Source organism: Coprinopsis cinerea (assembly GCF_000182895.1).
Source record: "Coprinopsis cinerea okayama7#130 chromosome 3 map unlocalized cont3.3, whole genome shotgun sequence".
Classification (NCBI taxonomy): domain Eukaryota; kingdom Fungi; phylum Basidiomycota; class Agaricomycetes; order Agaricales; family Psathyrellaceae; genus Coprinopsis; species Coprinopsis cinerea.
This window is the reverse complement of record NW_003307542.1, coordinates 1,202,322-1,219,864: the sequence shown is the minus strand read 5'-3', so window position 1 is coordinate 1,219,864 and position 17,543 is coordinate 1,202,322. Positions and strand designations below refer to the sequence as shown.

General features: G+C 50.8%; 7 protein-coding genes across 7 annotated transcripts; 2 read left to right on the top strand and 5 right to left on the bottom strand.

Moving 5' to 3' along the window:
* Positions 1 to 24: 24 nt before the first annotated feature.
* CC1G_09314 (Man5C) lies at positions 25 to 1,905 on the bottom strand (the record flags this gene model as incomplete). Its single annotated transcript, XM_001830102.1, has 11 exons — positions 25 to 145; positions 196 to 395; positions 450 to 516; positions 575 to 724; positions 779 to 885; positions 948 to 1,047; positions 1,107 to 1,158; positions 1,214 to 1,317; positions 1,371 to 1,472; positions 1,523 to 1,739; positions 1,794 to 1,905. 11 exons carry the CDS (start codon positions 1,903 to 1,905, stop codon positions 25 to 27), a joined length of 1,332 nt encoding a protein of 443 aa, XP_001830154.1.
* A 1,067-nt stretch (positions 1,906 to 2,972) lies between these two features.
* Positions 2,973 to 5,383, bottom strand: CC1G_09313 (gamma-glutamyltranspeptidase; the record flags this gene model as incomplete). Its single annotated transcript, XM_001830101.2, has 11 exons — positions 2,973 to 3,016; positions 3,074 to 3,139; positions 3,210 to 3,476; positions 3,565 to 3,781; positions 3,804 to 3,875; positions 3,905 to 4,022; positions 4,077 to 4,182; positions 4,235 to 4,394; positions 4,451 to 4,603; positions 4,657 to 4,969; positions 5,016 to 5,383. 11 exons carry the CDS (start codon positions 5,381 to 5,383, stop codon positions 2,973 to 2,975), a joined length of 1,884 nt encoding a protein of 627 aa, XP_001830153.2.
* Positions 5,384 to 6,065: 682 nt separating this feature from the next.
* CC1G_09312 (hypothetical protein) lies at positions 6,066 to 7,238 on the top strand (the record flags this gene model as incomplete). Its single annotated transcript, XM_001830100.2, has 1 exon — positions 6,066 to 7,238. One exon carries the CDS (start codon positions 6,066 to 6,068, stop codon positions 7,236 to 7,238), a length of 1,173 nt encoding a protein of 390 aa, XP_001830152.2.
* A 295-nt stretch (positions 7,239 to 7,533) lies between these two features.
* CC1G_09311 (hypothetical protein) lies at positions 7,534 to 8,452 on the bottom strand (the record flags this gene model as incomplete). The annotated part of the gene is made up of 2 exons (XM_001830099.2): positions 7,534 to 7,880; positions 7,942 to 8,452. The coding sequence occupies 2 exons, from the start codon at positions 8,450 to 8,452 to the stop codon at positions 7,534 to 7,536; spliced, it is 858 nt and encodes a 285-aa protein (XP_001830151.2).
* Positions 8,453 to 9,119: 667 nt separating this feature from the next.
* CC1G_09310 (hypothetical protein) lies at positions 9,120 to 9,807 on the top strand (the record flags this gene model as incomplete). Its single annotated transcript, XM_001830098.1, has 4 exons — positions 9,120 to 9,192; positions 9,252 to 9,365; positions 9,415 to 9,535; positions 9,588 to 9,807. The coding sequence occupies 4 exons, from the start codon at positions 9,120 to 9,122 to the stop codon at positions 9,805 to 9,807; spliced, it is 528 nt and encodes a 175-aa protein (XP_001830150.1).
* A 132-nt stretch (positions 9,808 to 9,939) lies between these two features.
* On the bottom strand, positions 9,940 to 12,675 carry CC1G_09309 (hypothetical protein; the record flags this gene model as incomplete). Its single annotated transcript, XM_001830097.2, has 10 exons — positions 9,940 to 10,564; positions 10,620 to 10,770; positions 10,832 to 11,127; positions 11,190 to 11,343; positions 11,406 to 11,946; positions 11,999 to 12,096; positions 12,149 to 12,189; positions 12,242 to 12,548; positions 12,594 to 12,620; positions 12,670 to 12,675. The coding sequence occupies 10 exons, from the start codon at positions 12,673 to 12,675 to the stop codon at positions 10,527 to 10,529; spliced, it is 1,659 nt and encodes a 552-aa protein (XP_001830149.1). The 3' UTR covers positions 9,940 to 10,526.
* A 1,541-nt stretch (positions 12,676 to 14,216) lies between these two features.
* On the bottom strand, positions 14,217 to 17,231 carry CC1G_09308 (MesA protein; the record flags this gene model as incomplete). Its single annotated transcript, XM_001830096.1, has 10 exons — positions 14,217 to 14,423; positions 14,504 to 14,623; positions 14,677 to 14,835; positions 14,893 to 15,180; positions 15,241 to 15,526; positions 15,578 to 15,873; positions 15,925 to 16,671; positions 16,721 to 16,781; positions 16,837 to 17,073; positions 17,122 to 17,231. 10 exons carry the CDS (start codon positions 17,229 to 17,231, stop codon positions 14,217 to 14,219), a joined length of 2,511 nt encoding a protein of 836 aa, XP_001830148.1.
* Between the last annotated feature and the right edge of the window lie 312 nt (positions 17,232 to 17,543).

The following is a 17,543-nucleotide window of genomic DNA, read 5'->3' as shown; positions in this document are numbered from 1 at the left end:
CCGCCATAATAGTCGTATATCTATCTACCCGCGAGCCTTCATGGCGGCAGCGTGGCTTCGCAAGAGCTGGTAGGCTGGCTGGTCAGGGTAGACAGTGAATCCGTCGTCATGAGTGCTACCAGTTGGGAGTCGAGATCCCGCTTGCCTGTATAATGGTTAGTCGCGTCGAGTCGGTGAGCATGACATGCTACCCACCAGTAGAGGTCCCCAGCAAGGCCGGAGGTTTGGATGGTCCTGAGCCATTCAGTGTAAACGGCTGGCTTGTTGGTGGTTACGCCGTATTCCTCAAGGATGACGGGCTTGCCGTATCTCTTCTGGGATTCGGCGTGGTCCTTGATCCAATCGTTTCCGAAGCCCACTTCGTTGCCTTGCTGACCCCAGTGCTCAGGATAGGCCTTCGGTGAAAATGGTGAGTACGAGTCTACGCCGATACCAACAGTTGCTCTTACATGGACAGTACCAAAGTCGAGGGTATCGATTTGAAGGTTGACGTCGAAGTCAATACCTTCCCCGCCCCTAAAAAAGGAACCGATGAGTCTTGTACATAACGCTCTACCAAGGAATGCATGCATACTGGTATGGGTAGACCGGGTGACCGGGTTGGTTGTAGAAGCCTTCGTCTCCAAGGGCCACCAGGTGGTTGGGGTCAATAGACTTGATGAAGGCAGACATTTCCCGTGCCCAAGCCGTAATCGTGGCCGGTGTGCACCTGCCAGAGGTGGTGCTAAACAAAATGATGAGAAAATCCGACTTTGGTTCTTCAAATAACGACTCATACCCGGTGCTTCCACGACACCTTGGTTCGTTCGCAAGCTCCCATCCAAGGATACCTGTTTCATTGACGTATCTCCCGACGAAAGCCCTAATATAGTTCTTGAAGGCCGCCTAGATAAACGGGAGTCAGGTGGCGTGAACTAGCACAGAAAAGGCAACCTGAAGGCACGTACCTTGACGTCCGGGTCCGTGTAGAACAAATCGTGGTTGTTGGAGTTGAGAATTTGTCTCACATATACGTCCATGCCGCCATAATCGGACCAGTTGTTCGTCCTGTCGAGTAGGTATGAATATTGAGTAGCCTTGGGACATCTCTTCGTGAATTTGCTTACAGGGCAACGATGAGCTTGATGCCGTTGGCCTTGGCCGCGGCGATGACCTGGTCTGAGAAGGGGTTCAGCAAATGGCAAAGGCGCTTTCGACATAGGACTTCTCTCACCGAAGTTTTGAAGACCATTGGCGCCAGTGTTGACGGACGGCGTCCTTCCGTTCCAAATCTGATAATAGGGGATACCGCCATACGCAGTGACTTCGTTGAAACCCCTGGAGACGGCCTTCGTCAGAATCACTACCTATTTGAATTTCCTCTTACTCACCAGGTTCGGACAGTGGTGCCTCCAGCAGCTGCAATGTCAGCAAAGGCCCGGTTCATATTGTCCCTGCTGTGTCCAGAAAGACCGACCCAGTACGAGTTGGATCTGCATACGTGTTAGCACTATTCAAAGTGATTTTGGACTAGGGCGCTCACCCAACCACAGTGTACGGCTTTCCGTCCAAAACGAAGCGGGTACCGTTGGTCTTGACGAAGCCAGTCGCAGAGGTGGGAGGTGGCGGGGTCACGACGGGAGGAGCGGCAGTGGTCGACGGCTGGGGAGTGACGGGAGGGGGAGGCGCGCTGGAGGTACCAGGGACGCATTGAGAGTACCATTCGTTGTGCTTCTGGCAAGTATAGCCGCTCTCGCAAGCTGTCATTCCATACGGTGAGGGTGATTCTTGGCTGAACAGTCAATGGAACTCACTCGTTGCACCACTCCATCCACTACCACCACACTGGCCCCAAGGGCCTACAGCTTGAGCAGAGGCAGAGGTGACGGCAATAGCCAAAGAAACGAGTCCAGCAGAGAGCTTCATGATGGCTGAATTCCTTAACGGCTTCCTATGGCGGTCGGTCCGCTTTATATCGTTCGACGAAAGTCACATTTGCCCAGAGTTCCTGCGGTATGCATTGTCCTGCGTGTTGCCCACAGGGATTTCGCGAAGATCAACCGGATGGATGCTATAGAAGGTGCGTAGAAGGCCAAAGAAGGGTGTTGGTGGATCATCTTTAACAGGGATTAGCGCCAAGCGCGGTGCGGACCGCTCCCACTAAAAGGCTTTTGGAACGGGCGCAATGAGAAGCACCAGTCGCTATCCGTTTTGGCGTCACAAGGGCACAAGTCTGAGAATGTCGTGAAACCTAGACTGAGCCCCGTGTAATCATTTTGCTTCGTTGTGAAAACGCGCCGGAAAATCTTCGTCAAGTTGTGTTCCATCGAAAACGAGAAGATATATGGATGCAATCGCAAGGCCCAGTTTTTCAGGTGGTGGCCGCAGTAGTCCTAGAAACCTGGAAGATTGTCTGGTTTCGAAACTGAAAAATTGAAGGTGAGAGTCAAAGGTAGGTCAGAATCAGATCACACGGTCACCTCACTATGTAGTCACGTCACTGAGCCATCAATTCCTGGCGTTGCTTCCGTGAGGGCAAATCAAGTCCGAACTTCTTGCTCAGCGATCGTCAAATGTGGGGTAAACCGGAGCGGAAACCGCTGAGCGCTGGGCCTTCCTCATCTACATAACGCGGACTTTTTTTAAAAAAAAAAATGCGACTGAGCAGGCAGACGCCGCTCAAAGCTCGGCTAGTATGTACATCACGTAGAAGACCCCGGCCCGGAGACTATGTACTTACTACGCTAGAACCCCAGCCTAAGAGGTACTATATACCCAAGGTTGCCCCTGACATCATCGGCTCGTATTATCGCTACCAAGGTCCTTTCTCCGACTTGCATCTGAGCATTTGCGGTGATAGTGAGAAGTCGATCGTAAGATACATATTGACCCGCCTTGGCAACACCTTGGGAAACGCGAAGATAAAAAGCATTTTGCAGACAAGTTACAACGAATCTAATATGTACCAGGCACATTGAGATGGGGAAGCATCACTACCATCCAGCAGCGATGCCATTCTTTCTCGAATCGCTAGCCGCTAAAGGAAACATATAAGCAAAAAACCTTTTGCGAACATTTAGCCCAACGGACATACCATAGAAAACGCCGTCCTTCTGAAGCACTAGCTGGACGACAGCCGCCACTCGATTGACATCAACGACTGCGGACAAGAATCAGTACTTTCTCTTGATTCCCCACAGAAGGATTTCACGATAAGAAAAGCTTCGTACCTGTAATGTGGTGGCCTCTACGGCGGAGATCTTCAAGGATATCTTCAGGGTATACACTGTCGGCATCTGTGATATCAGGAAACAGTTGATCATGCAAGCGCCCAAATTCCACCGCTTCACTCGCATCCATCCCCCAGTCCAAATTAAGGACCGCTTGATACAAGGAACCAAAAATGCGCGATCCGCCGGAACCACCGATGGCCAGATAGAATGACCCATCTTCGTTCTCGATGATGGTTGGTGCCGTAGAAGAGAGTGGCCGCTTCCCTGGTTCGGGATAGTTATCTGATTGTTGTGACAAACGCAAGTTAATCACTGGGTGCCGAATCTCAGATTAAAGCGAAATCACACTCACAAGGGGAAGGCCATAGTCCGAAGCCATTTGGAGTACCAGGGGTAGAAAAGTCGTCCATTTCGTCGTTCAAGAGGATACCCGTGACAGGATCCAGCACTTGGCTCCCAAATATGAGATTGACTGTTGAAGTCAAAGCGACAGCCATCCCAGATTTGTCGACTACTGAGGTATGGCTCTGTGAACGACCATCGGTCAGGAACCCGTGCGCGTGGCGCCGCTATTGGGATGTAATCGCATACCGTGCCGTGATCTGTTATGATATCGTATTCGGGTTGATAGTAGTTGGGTGGGTGTGTCCTATCCTGGTAGAGCTGTCAATGGACGTTCCGTGGTCGCGTACAAACATAGAGACGCTCACATCTGTGAGGTTCTTGCGTATTTCATGGGCATACGCCTTCGTCGGTATCTGGTCTATCCTCTCCGATGAATTGGTATAACTGGGATCACAGATGCGGGTCCTACGCGTTTGTGAGCATTTAAAAGTAACGCCTATTTACAGAGAATGGATTCACCTGGCAGCGAAGCCGAACTTTAATGCCTCGACAAGCCTGTGGACGTTCAACCCATTGAATTGGGACATGTCATAGCCCTCGATCAGGTTAAACATGTGAAGCAAAACTTCGTTCGACATTCAGCATTCAATCCGTGCACCACCAATAAAACTGAATACCTGGACCAGATGTAGGCGCGTGCGTCGTGTAGATACGTCGCCGATTGTATGATCCCTGTAGAGCAGGGCGCGTGATGACCTTGTAGTTCTCAAGGTCTGAATGGGTCATTATCCCCCCAGTTTGTCGAATCTTCTCGATGATCGAGTCTGCAATTTCGCCCTAAGCGAGGTAAATGTGGAACCCCTCGTGATCACTTCGTGGAAGGTGGTACTCACCTTGTAAAAGGCATCTGGTCCCTCTTCAGCTATTATAGACAAAGTCCTGGCTAAATTAGTCCTCTTGACAGTCTCCCCCTCGTTCAAAAACACTCCTCGAGGTGCAAATATAGAACTCCAGTCCGGGTTTTTCAACATAAGGTCTGGGTACCACTATCGAATTGGATTTAAAACCTGACATAACTCGCAGCGACTGATGGACTTACCCTTATCCGCTTCGCCAGCTCTGCGTCCACCTTCCAGCCCTCGGCCAGTTCCACGCTGGGCTGAATGAGGTCTTTCCACGGCAATGTTCCCCATAACCTATGGGCTTCTTCCAAACCACGGATCTCGCCAGGTACGCCAACTGAAAGGCCACCATACCGTGCAGACATGGGGTCATGCTTGAACATGGTTTTGTTCGAAAAGGTAGGTGCTGTCTCCCGGAAGTCAATTGTATAAACTTTAGACGTTTCGTTATCTGAAGCCGGCGGAATTCGAACTGTCATGAACCCGCCTCCACCTATGCCGGAACTGGCCCTGCTCGTTAGAACTGAGGAACGGGGAACGCCAGCTGTTCACGTACGAGAACATGTTGACCACGCCAATACAGAAAGTGGTGGATATAGCTGCGTCAACCGCATTCCCTCCCTGCTTTAGGGTCGACACCCCTAATTCTGAGCATAGCCTGTTCTCCGACGCGACTGCTCCGTTGTAGGCTTTAACGAGATACGCCGGGTTCCGCGAAATGCCTGTTATCCCTGCTCCCACAGAAGCTGATATTCTTGACGTCGGTTTTCCAGTGTCGCGTTGAAACACGGTCGCAAGGGATGAAGAAGCGTAACAGACGGCCAATGCGAGTAATGTCCATTTCCAGATAAGAGACCAGGTTGGGTGGAAGTTCTTCGAACTCGCCAAGGCTGGTGAGGGAAGCGAGACGCTGTCCTGCTTCATGGTGCGAAGGTGGTGGACTCTGTAGGCTTTGACATATAAGTATCGAAACGACGGAGAACGGCCCCATTCTTGACAATACCAGTTCCGGAACCAGATGACCACCGCCAGGCTCAAATGGCGAAATACCCCCGTGGGAAATTGATTTAACCCCTGTGTTCCCGGATCTTTGTCCTGGTTCGCGACCACCACTGTCTCATGGCGAAAAAACGCAGATTCTCCAAGGAAGCTGATGAAGACGATGTTGAGAGTACATTCTTGCAGCCTTCACAGCTGTAAGATCAACGCACTGTATCTCCCTCTTATCTAACTAAAGCATCATTCCTTCAGTACCAGTAGGTCGACCGAGCAATCCATATGCTGCTTGGCGGATAATCAACGCCTGCAGACAAGCGTCGGAAGTCTATGGTCAACAACAGAAACGCCAAGTTCGATGAAATGGTCAGGACTATGCGCGTAGTGCCGACAGGTGGCGCAGGGAAGCCAAGGACCACCAAGAGTTCCTTTTCGACCTCAACAGGCTACACGAAAGGACGGAAATCAAATACGGCAGGGCCTCGTGCAGCACTAAAACTAGATCCCATTCCATCTTCGGCTCGTCGCAAATCTGAGGAGCCGAATGAAGGCTTGCAAGCGCAGGTAGTTATTCTTGAATTCATTCTGAACCTCGGAACGGATTAACGTGATGGAGCTTCCAAAGGGCAATCGTAGCTCTCTTCCATCGTGGCTCATGAATACCTTCAAGACTTTGGTAGATAACCATCCCTTGAAACTTCTTCTACCTTCTTCTGCCCGCGCCTGTCCATCGTCGACCACGTCTGTTTCGCCTGGGTTGGATTCCGTCTCGGATTCAAGTACAACCTGCGTGGAATCCATGGAACCCGCATCAACGAAGGAGCGAATTTTTGCTTTCGACCCTTTCGATCCTGATCAAGAGTCGATTCAATCCTCGTTGCATGGGCGTACAAGGCATACTCCCCCGGTCCAGTCAATGCATGATCCCGACGTTGGTCTTTCCCAGTATCATGTCAGTAGAACCGTTCGAGCAGAAAGCCCTGTCAAGCCAGCCGTCCGGCCAGGTCCCAGCTTCTGGTCGTCGCCAATCTGGTCGAAACGTATTCCATCTCACTCTCCAACCCTCGTCTCACGGAACCCAGGACCGACCCCAAAGCACATCACTAGCTTCGATCTTTCCTTCTCTAAGCCCGATTTCTCCAACCATGCTTCCTCATCGCTCGCGCCTGCTCAAGACGATCCGTTTGCTATAGAACAACTTGATTCTGATTACTTTTCGCACATATATGCTACTGCTGGGCCCTGTTCCTCTGTCATTGGTGTCGGCTTTTCTGATCAAGGCTCGGAGGAAACATCGGACGCTCAGGCGGATTGTCTGCATACTCATCCCGACTTGGACGACTTCTCGACAGTCGGTTTCACATGGTCAAAGTTTGACAGGAACAGCATCCAAGCTCCTCCGCTTCCACAACGGCCTATCTATCGACTGGACGAAGAGTACATCCATTCCGTCTTTAACCTTGAGGACTCCGTTGTCCAGGATTTCGTTTCTGAAAGGATGCAACCTGCAGCCGATCCTTCAAAGGACACTGCCGTTCAACCTGAAGCAAATCGACACGCCTCTCAGCCGCACTCCAGACCGGCTACGCCGTGGATCAACTCCAGCACCTGGGAGCTCATGGACAACTCATTCGCAACTGGGAATGCCAGAACCCCCTCTCCAGTAGCCTCGCCTGTTGTCAAGGCGGCTAAACCTGCTTTTGCCCCTGCTCCTGGGATATTTATCTCACCTTTGCAGACATCAAGCTCTTCCCCGAGCAAGGTACCTGCTCTTACGAAATAGCTCCGTCTCATTCAAATTCACGCTTCTCTTATACGTAGAAGGCAGGTCGAAGGCCAGAAATAGGCTCATTATCGCAAGCATCACAAGATAGTATTCAATCGTGGTCAGAATGAGATCATGACTAGCGTTCTTCCAGCCTCAAGAGCATTCTACGAAGATCGCGGGGTAATTCGGTACACAATTACGAGGCACTACAGGTGGGGGATAATGGGAAGAATAAATTATGACAGCAATGGAAAGCAATAGAAAGCGAAGTAGGGAGACAGTAGTGTATCGTTAGAGCAGGAGCTTCTGGTTACCAGCCGACCTCACCACCCAAGTAAGGCTCGATGGTCACACCGTTCTCTCCCTTGGCTTTGCGTAGGATATACCGGTGAAGGCTGTAAATTTCGTAGGATTGTGCTGCGAGGCGCATTGCTTTGATGTGATGGGGTCGAGAATTCGCTGCTGCTGCGTGTTTCCGACTTTGCCAGATGCAAGTGGCGAGGTTCATTCCCGTACGAGGGTTCGGGATGCCATACCAATACATAATAAGCTGTCCAGGAGAATTAGGCTTGAACTTGGATCGCTGCTGCTGATATACACTCACCCCGCCATTGGAAACCGCCTCTTCATGAGCAAGTTTGTCAGCCTCGTAGAGCGCTGAAAATACATTCCCTCGTCATCAATATCGGGGTGGAATGACAAAAATAGGCCGACTTACAGTCACCATCGCTACCAGCTTTCCGTTGACTCCGGAATGCCACGCAATACCACTCCCGTTCCTCGTCTTCGGGCAATTCGAGGTGCGACCAGTTGAACGCTTGGTCGTAGGGAACTTCGGCGTACTCAGTCGTCACAGGTCGGAAGTGGTGGAGGGCTTTGTGGAGCGACAGCGATGCAGGATCAATGTCAGGAAGGCGGGTTGCTGTTACCATAGGGCCATCATCCTCTGTCTCAATGTTGAGAGCGGGGACTCGCTCGGGGAGGGAAGACAGCAGTGGTGGGAGGTAGAGAACGGGTACTTTGTGCTCGGCGAGCTCGAAGGATGGTAAGATGTGGGGGTCTCGGTCCGGGTAGTCCTCCGGTTTGACTGCATCCAGCCGCAAAGAAGTTTTCTCGTCCACATGTGAAACTTTGACTTCAGCATAGTGGGGGGGATGAGAGTAGATGGTAGACATTTTGCCAGTGGAAGAGGTAGGCGCCAGAGGTTGGGAAGAAATAGTCAAAGTCATAAGGGAGCGAGTCACCGAGGATTTATACGCCTATTATTAAACTAGCGGAAGTCCTAGGAGCAACAATTGCACAAGCTGGGGACGCCAATTGCGACATGCGCACGAAATTGCGCGATCGAGAAATGCCGAGAAACCCAAGAGCATCGGCAGGTGGATTGGCGCCCAAGATGACACCATTAGAACCCTCCTTTAGGCTATAGCTTCACTTTATTAGTCATTTAATCGCCAGCAGGAAAGTTTAGGACGAGCGGCGAGTGTTGCATGGAAGATGAATGATGGGTTCAAACAGGAGGTCTTGGCATTCGCCCATCCACCGAGCCGATCAGTTGTTTGCTCCACAAGGTCATAACCAACACAAATAGGCGCTCCCAGGATTCGAGCCTCCCAAATGGCAGTATCTCTGTCTGAGAACCAAGTCCCCCGTTGCGAAGAAAGGCATTGACAGATAGGAGCAGCTTGAATGAAAAGAAGATACCAAGCATTTATTTGTACTTAGGGAGATTCGCTATTATTACCTCAAGACGAATCTCCCATTCTTTGGCTACACCAAAGGTTGTGTGGGCTGGGGTTCGAACTTGAGGCTCTGGATGTGGATGACTAAGCATCGCTGGCAGTCCCGAACTTTTGCCAAGCCATTCGAAGTTGGTCCTCTCCGTTTGCGTCCATCATGGCAGCCAGCAAGAAAGTCGCAGAGTCGACGCTCTACCACCTCAGTTCCAAGGGTTTCTGGAAGAAATTCAGTGAGTAATGAACTCCTTCTGACAGGCAACCTAACTAAACCGAAAAACGATGTCTGTAGGGGACGTGGTCGCTGTCAACCCAGCAATTTCGACCGGTTTGCCTTTGCCTACTGAACACCGTTATCCACCACCAGCTTCGCGACCCGAGAAGTACTCAACTCCTGCTACCAAAGGTTAGAAGAAGGAACAAGCTATGAAAATCAGTCGCTGACCGAATTGTAGCCTCCGACATTGCGCAGAATCCTTATTGGAAACGAGATGTCCGACGCGCCTATCCTCAACTCTCCGTCGTCACCCAGGCTGAACTTTCTCAGCTTTTGATTGAACACTCTGCAGCACCAAGGTCAGTCTCCGTCTCAAATGATACAGAATAAATTATTGACGGTTGTGAATAGCGTTGCTGCACCCAAGGAGGGCGAAGCCGGTGTACCCGCTGCTGCTGAGAAGGTCGAGCTTGCAGACGCCATTGCCACCATCACCAAGGACAACCAGGTCTATACCGAGGCAAAACTTCCTCCCGCTCTCCCAACTCCCTATAAGAAGTGGGAACCCAGCCTGTCTCCTCCTCCCCCTCACAACCCTCATTCCTACTTCCCCATGTCGTTGTACCACTAAGCGTAGAACATCCAATTTTATAGCCTGGATTTAGAGGACAATATGATCAATTGGCATTGCAGCCATTCAATGACATTTCGAACTCTCAAGATACAACTCAGAGCCAGCCTAGATCGATGTGCTTTCCGACGGTGAAGGAGTGTGAGGGGCTAACATGGCTACCCCACACAGTAAATGTATTGAGGCAGCCAAGAAGGCCAGTAAAACAGACAAAAGTTAGAAAAGTGGGAGAACGACTACGGCTACAAAAGTTTGGCGAGTACTACTCGACTTGTGATGATGGCGATGGGGCGTCACTATCTACTCGTAGACTACATAAACGTGAGTCGTAAAGCAAATAGACCGTCCATGTATCGTCCATAAGGTGTATCGTAAAAAACCCAGTGTCCGACGAGTCCGTTTTCTCGACAGTTATCAAGTAGGGCTATGAAAAAGGGTGGGGTCGTAAGAAGTCGTAAAGTGTGAGGCCTATTGTCCGAAGTTGAGACTATCGTATAAGGTCCATCAAGTCCGTGTGTCGTGAAAAACTAAACGAGTGTGGTCCAGGAAGGCGTTGTATCTGGATGAGTGCGCAGAGTCCGCGGTTTCCTACGAAATTAAAGCAAAGAAATAGGAATAAAAGAAGATTATAAAGTGTGTTACCGAGAGGCCTGGGGATGAGTGTGGATACTCATGGGCAGAACAGGTAAACCACTGGGTCAGAAGCGGCCGAAGGTGATTTAGGCCAACCGCTTCTGGACCCTCGACAAAGCAGGAGCTAGAAATACCGTCAGTGAACCTCGATTTGTGGAATGACCCAGATATTGACTGACCGACGACAGGGAAGTGGTTGCCGAGTTTGGTCATTGCGTAGAGGAGAATCCCGAGTTCGTTAATCACATCGGAGGTATCGCTCATCGGCCATGCTCGCTCAAGAACATCGAGACGGCTGACGGTGTCGTCGGCGACCCAGGACCAGCAAGGCTAAACGGCAAGATAGGTAAGAAAACCGAGGCAGATTGGTTTAACTGACTGCTAAACGTACCCCCATGATGGGATCCAGGAACACAAACTCGCGCTCGTTGAGATACCTGATCAGCGCAATGCAGGCGCGTGCAGCTTGAGCACACTTCTCAACGGAGACGGGATTCTCAGAGACAAAAGGTCGGTGGAGATGAATCATTGCGCAGTGGGCAATGGTGTGCGCCACGATGGAATTGAACTTTTCTTCGGGTGTCACGGTATCCAACTGATCGGGCTGAACAAGCGTTGACAAGAAGAGGTTGATGATACGTTCAAGGTTGTTGATTCCGTCAATGAGCTGAGCGGAAATCTTCATTCCTATGAAACAATGCATGATTCGGTAAGTTATCCTCATGCCTTGAAACTCAGAGAGCACTCACCGGGGCACCATTGCGCAGCAATGCGATCTGCCTCCGAGAGCAGTGCGGACGCTTTGGTACGCAAGGCTGCCGACGAGAAGCCAGCCGCTGACATGGATCCGGCAAGGAAGGCCTGGATCGTAGGGGAATGGCCGGAGGCAGAAATACGGGAGTGCTGTAAAAGATGAAACATAAGCAAGGGTGATTGACAGAAGATACCCATCTAAAGCCACACACCTGCTTGTAATCGGCAATGTCTTGGGGCCAAGGGCAGGTGATCATGCTCCTTGTATCGGGTCCATCTGAAATGAGCGACCTCTTGCGCAAAACGACAGACCAAGTCTTGTCCAGATTGTACACTTGCCAGAAAGTGAGGACCCTTTCGGCGCAAAGCTCTTGCTTGTCGTCAGACTCAGTAAGCGAGTTGCCGAGTCCGATCTGGTCGGCAAGCGCAGCGGCAGCGCTTGCGTGGTAGCTGCCTTCGAGGACGCGGCCGTTAGCAAGGAAGTAGGTGGCCAGCACGCACGAGGTTCGAATGACATCGAGGGATTGTCCGGATCGCAGAGCACCAGGAATAGCCTCAAGAGACTGCCTGAGGTAGTAGTCCTCATGTTGGCAGAGGGGCTCTGGTCGGGAAATGAAGCAAGCCCAAAGATAGATGGCGTTCATCAGAGCCGGGTGCTTCTGCTCAGCACCAGGGTGTCTGAGGTTGCTGCGGAGAGTATCAATGTCAATCTCCAAACCGGACTGGCGGCTGTGTGGAGCAAAAATATCCAGACTGCGAGGCTAGTTAGCATAGGTTTGAGCGATACTAGGAAAGCGAAGCCCACAGGATCATCGAGATATCATCGGAAGGCGCGAAAGGCGAATGTCTCTCATCGAAGAAGATGTCTGGCATCATTGGCGGGTTCATCGGAGAAGCAATGGACTGTATACCAATTCAATACGGAGCCACTGCCTTTAGAGAAAGCCAATCGTACCTGCAATTGGGACCATGGCGTGGAAGGGGATGCTGAAGACTCTACAGAGGGATCGGTGAGGTTTGACCGTAAAGTGTCGAGGATAATGCTCACCAGTGTGGGGGAACGCAGACAAAAATGCGCTGTCCGGGGAGTCATAGGAGGAAGGTGGGGATCCAGAGCCTGAGAACGAAGGGTTTCGCTGGTGGCCGTTCTCGCTTGGAACGTCAAAGAGCATAACAGATGCCGCGAGATAACTAGGATCTTCCAATTCTTTTACCCTCTGCTCAAGTCTAGCAATGGTCTCTTTGAGCAACTGAGTCCTGGTCTTGCCCTTTCCATCATCGTATTCGCAACATTCGGCCTTCTTTGCTCGGGTACACTGCTGGCAGGCGGGCTTTACGCCATCACATTTCTTTATCTGGTGTTAGCCAGCTGTGGGCTAATCGCGAATACAAAGACATACCATCTTCCTCTTCCTGTGGAAAGGTGCCTGGTCAGGAACCATATGCAAAGCGCAAACACGTAATGAAGATACGCACCTGCATCGAAGACAGGCCTTGCCTCTTTGTAAGGTAGTACTGGAAGCTCCCACTTTGTCGTATGGTTTGTTCGCCATGATTAACGCGGCTTAGGTTGCGATTATACAGTTCTGTGATTTGGAAGCGGTTGCTGCAATTGTTGGTTGGTTGCGATTGAATCGAGTGCTGTATGTATTAGAGTTGGCGATATCCCGAGGCCTGGAGAACAGGGCAAGCACAGAAAAGGAACGAAGGAGAAAAAAAAAGGAAAAAAAGAAAGACGATGGTAGAAGGGAAAAAGACTAGAGACAGTGTAGCGTGTGGACCTCCATGATATATACGTTACGAGCCTGAGCGCGATGCCCAGCTTACACTGCCTCACCGGATACCCGTTTGGACGGATGTTGATGGTAAATCAGAATTTGGGAGGTAGTCATGGTCGGTGCCTTTAGTCCAAAACTCGGAGCGCGACTTGCTCAGCGACATGGCCGACGAGATTACTCAAGGGCGCGCCTCAGCAGCAAGGTTAGTAACCGGAGAACCTCCATAGGCACCAGATTACCTCGTTGACGAGGGCGCCTAAGTTTCTATCAAGCAACCACCTGTTTCTCCGAGATCTCTATGTACCCCCTCAGACGAATATGAAACCTCAGCGAATAACTTCTCGCAAACGTCCGTAAACAGCGCGCACGACGTCTTCCTCTGGGGGTTCTGAATCTTCACAGTCAGCTAAGGGTCGCGAACATTTACGGTAGACATATCACCCATCTCCGGACGAGAAGCCACGAGTATCAGATCCTCCTTTCACATTGACTTTCCCAGTGATCCAGCAAATCTGGCCATGGATTCCCATCCCGGCCATCTTACACCGCTTTTTTACTATTGTCGACGTCCACCAGGACTGTAGTTTGGTGGAAGTAAAAGGAACTTGTGCCCTGATTCAGTAATCAGCAAGCATTCCGAACAACAACGATAATGGACCAAGTCAGTACTAGCTTCCAACCTGAAAGGCCATTGATTACTGAAGTGACATTTTGGAAAGAATACTTCTGATCGCCCGGGCGGCAGTCGGGAAGGAAATCATCCCGAGCTCCGTCCTGCCAGGAACTCAGTCCGCCCCATCGGCGTTGCCGCCCAACAGCAACGCGAAAGATCGTCAAAAAAGCACCTTGAAGGATGGCTTCTCGGTCGAGCTCAACCCGATAGTTTGTTCTGACTAACGGCGAGGGGGAATCCGCATGGACATACAAGCACTCAACTAGTTCCCACCTCGACACCAGCATGTTTCAGTACCTGAGCAACAACTGCTGTAAAATCGTCAAGACAGCCAATCCGAGGTTTTGGGTTAATGCAACAAATTGAGAGGACAAACTGCACCGCCTTGACCTGGCCTTCCATTACTTCTTCTCTGGCTCGCGGCTTGCGCCTGGCAGCCCAAATCCCCGAGTTAAGGAATTCTTTCGTTGCAGTCGACTAAACAAACAATGGACCCAGTTGAGCAAAAACAAAGAGCTGGAATAGGGACGGAATCAAAATAGAACAGAAAGTCGAAGAAATGTGCGTTAGTCTCAAAAATTGAGAGACCTATCGCTAGCCACGGAATTCGAGTGGGCTCGAGCAACGGGTCCGGGGACCCCGTAGCTAGCGTCGCTGGCACCCGGATATCGTTGATCATATTGCAAATCAGACACCGTTCGGCGCTCCTTGGCATGAGCCTGCCGGACATAGGCATAACGCTGGAAATGATTCAGCGCCTGAAGGAACAACACTCCAACCTAATCCGATAAAGGGGGAAATGATAAAGTGTCAGAAAACACCGCGTCCTCCGCAGCTGCGAATCGCAAGAAACGCTCACGGAATAGGATCGAATTTGGTTAAACAAATCAATCGTTGCATCTCGAACGGCTTCATGCGGGTGGAAGAGCCCAAAGGCTATGTAGAGAAGCCCATGACCATGAGGCAGGCAAGCAAGAAGCTAAAGCAGAGTCCTTGAGTAAAGGAAGGCTAGACTCATCCATGGGAACCCACCTCAACCACCTGCTCATAAGTCTTGACATTGTCCGCAAGTGTCTTCATTATGGCCAATGTTTCCGTGTCGCTCATATTCTTTGCATACCGGAATCTTGCCAATTGATGAACAAGGTCGAACCCTTTGACAGGACACGCGGCCTGGTATTTCGCATAGTCCTGGACGAAAACCATTATATAAAGTCCTTTGATGTCGGAAGAATGTCGCGCACATACCGCTACAAGATACTGATAACTGTTCGTCTTCTTCCATGCTTCAATACGGTGGGCATTCGAAGCTAATTCCTTGAGACAGCTCGCTTCGTCATTGAAAGCGAGCCCACTTCCAAGCTGCGGAGGTTGTCCAGGCACTTCTGTGAACGGAGAACTCGGGAAACCAAACTTGGTCGACCCCGTCGTCTCTTCTTCATACCGTGAAGCAAGTCGCACAAACCTCAAGACATATTCCGTGAACCTTGTCCGCACTAGACTTTCCCCAAAGTGATCTTCAATGGCCGCTCTGATCTGCAGGCGAACGGATGTCAGTAAAGCCGCCACCCGATCAACTTCTGAAAATAAACTAACATCCTCAATGAAGATTCTATCAGCATTGTTGTCTTTATACTGGTAGTCCTTGCCACCTTCTTTTGCAAGCCTCGCAATTTCCTCTTCACTTCCAACGGAGGATTCGGGTTTCAGAGTGCCAGAGCGGGTTATTAAGGGGGCTGAGAGACCAATGGTGTTTGACACTGGGTAAGTGACGTGGATGTCTTTGGCGACCGTTACGTTGCCGGTGCTAATGTCAAGAAGGAGATCCCACATCTTCGAAGCCTCGAAGATGGGATTGGTTACACCTGCGATATAAGCCGGTCTGCGGAAAACAACGTTAGTGCTAACCGGCAACAACGAACCGAACACCTACACAGATTCCCAATCATCCCTGTTTCGAAGGTTGGCGTAAGGGAATGCGCGTTCGATAAACCCTCTCAAGACAGCACCGCATCCAGAGGCAAGAGCACATGCAGCAAGAACGAAACTGGAGACTTCTCCTGCGGGTCGTTTGTGGCCAAGGAAGATGATGCGCTTCCCTGTCACCAGGGCATTGAAGAGGATGATGATCGGATGAGTCTGGGGCCCATTGGTATGTAGATGCGGGTGTAGTGGTCCAGATACTTGCTGGTGGTTAGAGAACACTTTAATAAGCGTGATCAAGGAATACTAGAGGGCGTCAGCAACCTAAGCAGAATGATAGATGAAGTCACCTCTTACATCTCCAACTTCTTCCGCAAAGGTGGCTAGAGGCATCTTTATCGGCAGTTGATGGTCCTTGTAGCCGACTGTGGTGTGGTAGAAGTGTGTATCCTTGACAACGTTGGAACGGTGGAGGTCGTGGAGACCATGGGGAAAGGGTTTAGAAGGGAGCTCTTTGTTCATGAGATGAGAGGAGGATGAAGATGCGTCAATGGACCGGCGTTGCTGGGACGAAGCCACCAAGGTGCTGCTGCCTGTGTGCGATGTAGCGCTATGAGAATCACCATTCGACTCCTTCCCAATCAAATCCAGCCCCGTCTCATCTCCAACCCAAACAGCACTTCCGCCCAGCGAGAAGGATGAGTCCGAGGGCGAGTCGCGGGACTGAGAAGGCGGAGGTCCTGGTGCCGTCCCATTCTCTTCCTGCCGCATCGGGTGCTCTTTCCGTGCAGTTTGCTTGTCACGATCACGAGCCCGCATCAACAGCCCATCTTCAAAGCTTGAGTATGAATCGTTAGAGTTGGAAGACTTGTGGGTATAAGCTTTGACTCCCGGTGTGTAGGCCGAGTTTTGTTGCGGGGCGAGATGGGCGAACTTTTCCAAAAATATGTCTTTCCTCTCTGACGACCGCATGACCAACTTTTCGCTCCGACTGAGAACCGGTGCAGCAGAGAGGTCGATGGCGTTCACTGCGTCGAATAGGCGAGCTAGACAATCTTGAGATGGGTCCGCAAAATAGTCATCCAAGGCCATGAGCAACAGGGGCTACACAGATCGTTAATGGCGTCCAGCCCTCGAACACACGACTACCCACTTTGAAGATTTGGATGAATGGGTGGCGGGTACAGATGGCCAGAGCCATGACTTTGGCTCCCCTACGGACGATTAACTTAGCTTCGCCACCCCCAAACACGCCAGAGCAAGGCTCACCGATCCAAAGTCTTGTCGTGTTTCGTCCGCACTAGGTTAAGCACACACAGCAGGTCCTGCTTCTTGCCCTGGCCTCCATCGGCGCCTTCTACTGGAAGGTCTATCGAGCGCGTTTCTGGTGTATCAAGAGCGAGAACCGGGGAAATCGTATTGAATGGGGTCTGGTTCAAGAAGAATATTGTCCAATCATCCAGTTGTGCCTCCGCGCCATCCGGCAACATTGACATGGCCAGAATGCTGCGAACCAGTGAGTTGTCGAGTACATCGAGACGATGTAGTATTCACCTTTCATCGACACCGAGTGGTTGGGGAAACTGATACTTCAATTGTGCCCCTTCCAAGATATGGAATTCGGCAAGTAAGACGAAGGAACAGTGGTTGCCATTGATGCCCATGGAATTACGAGTAGAAGCCGAGAGTAAAACAAGATATTCAGATATATCCTGGTCGAAGGTGGTATTACAGTTGTGGTCGTTCTTTAGTTTGACCTCGTCATTCGCAGCGAGCGGGTCGATATGTTGGTGGTTGAAGCGCGTTCAAGGGGCTACGAGCCACAACGGACCCTATCTCCATCGGTCTCCGGTGTTTGGCACCATCTTCAGTCTCAAGCAACCTTGAACGGGCGCCTAATCATTTCTGGGACCAGGCAAACAGCACTATCAAGAGGACAGTTTCATAGATAAATAGTCTTGCGATGATTTTGAACA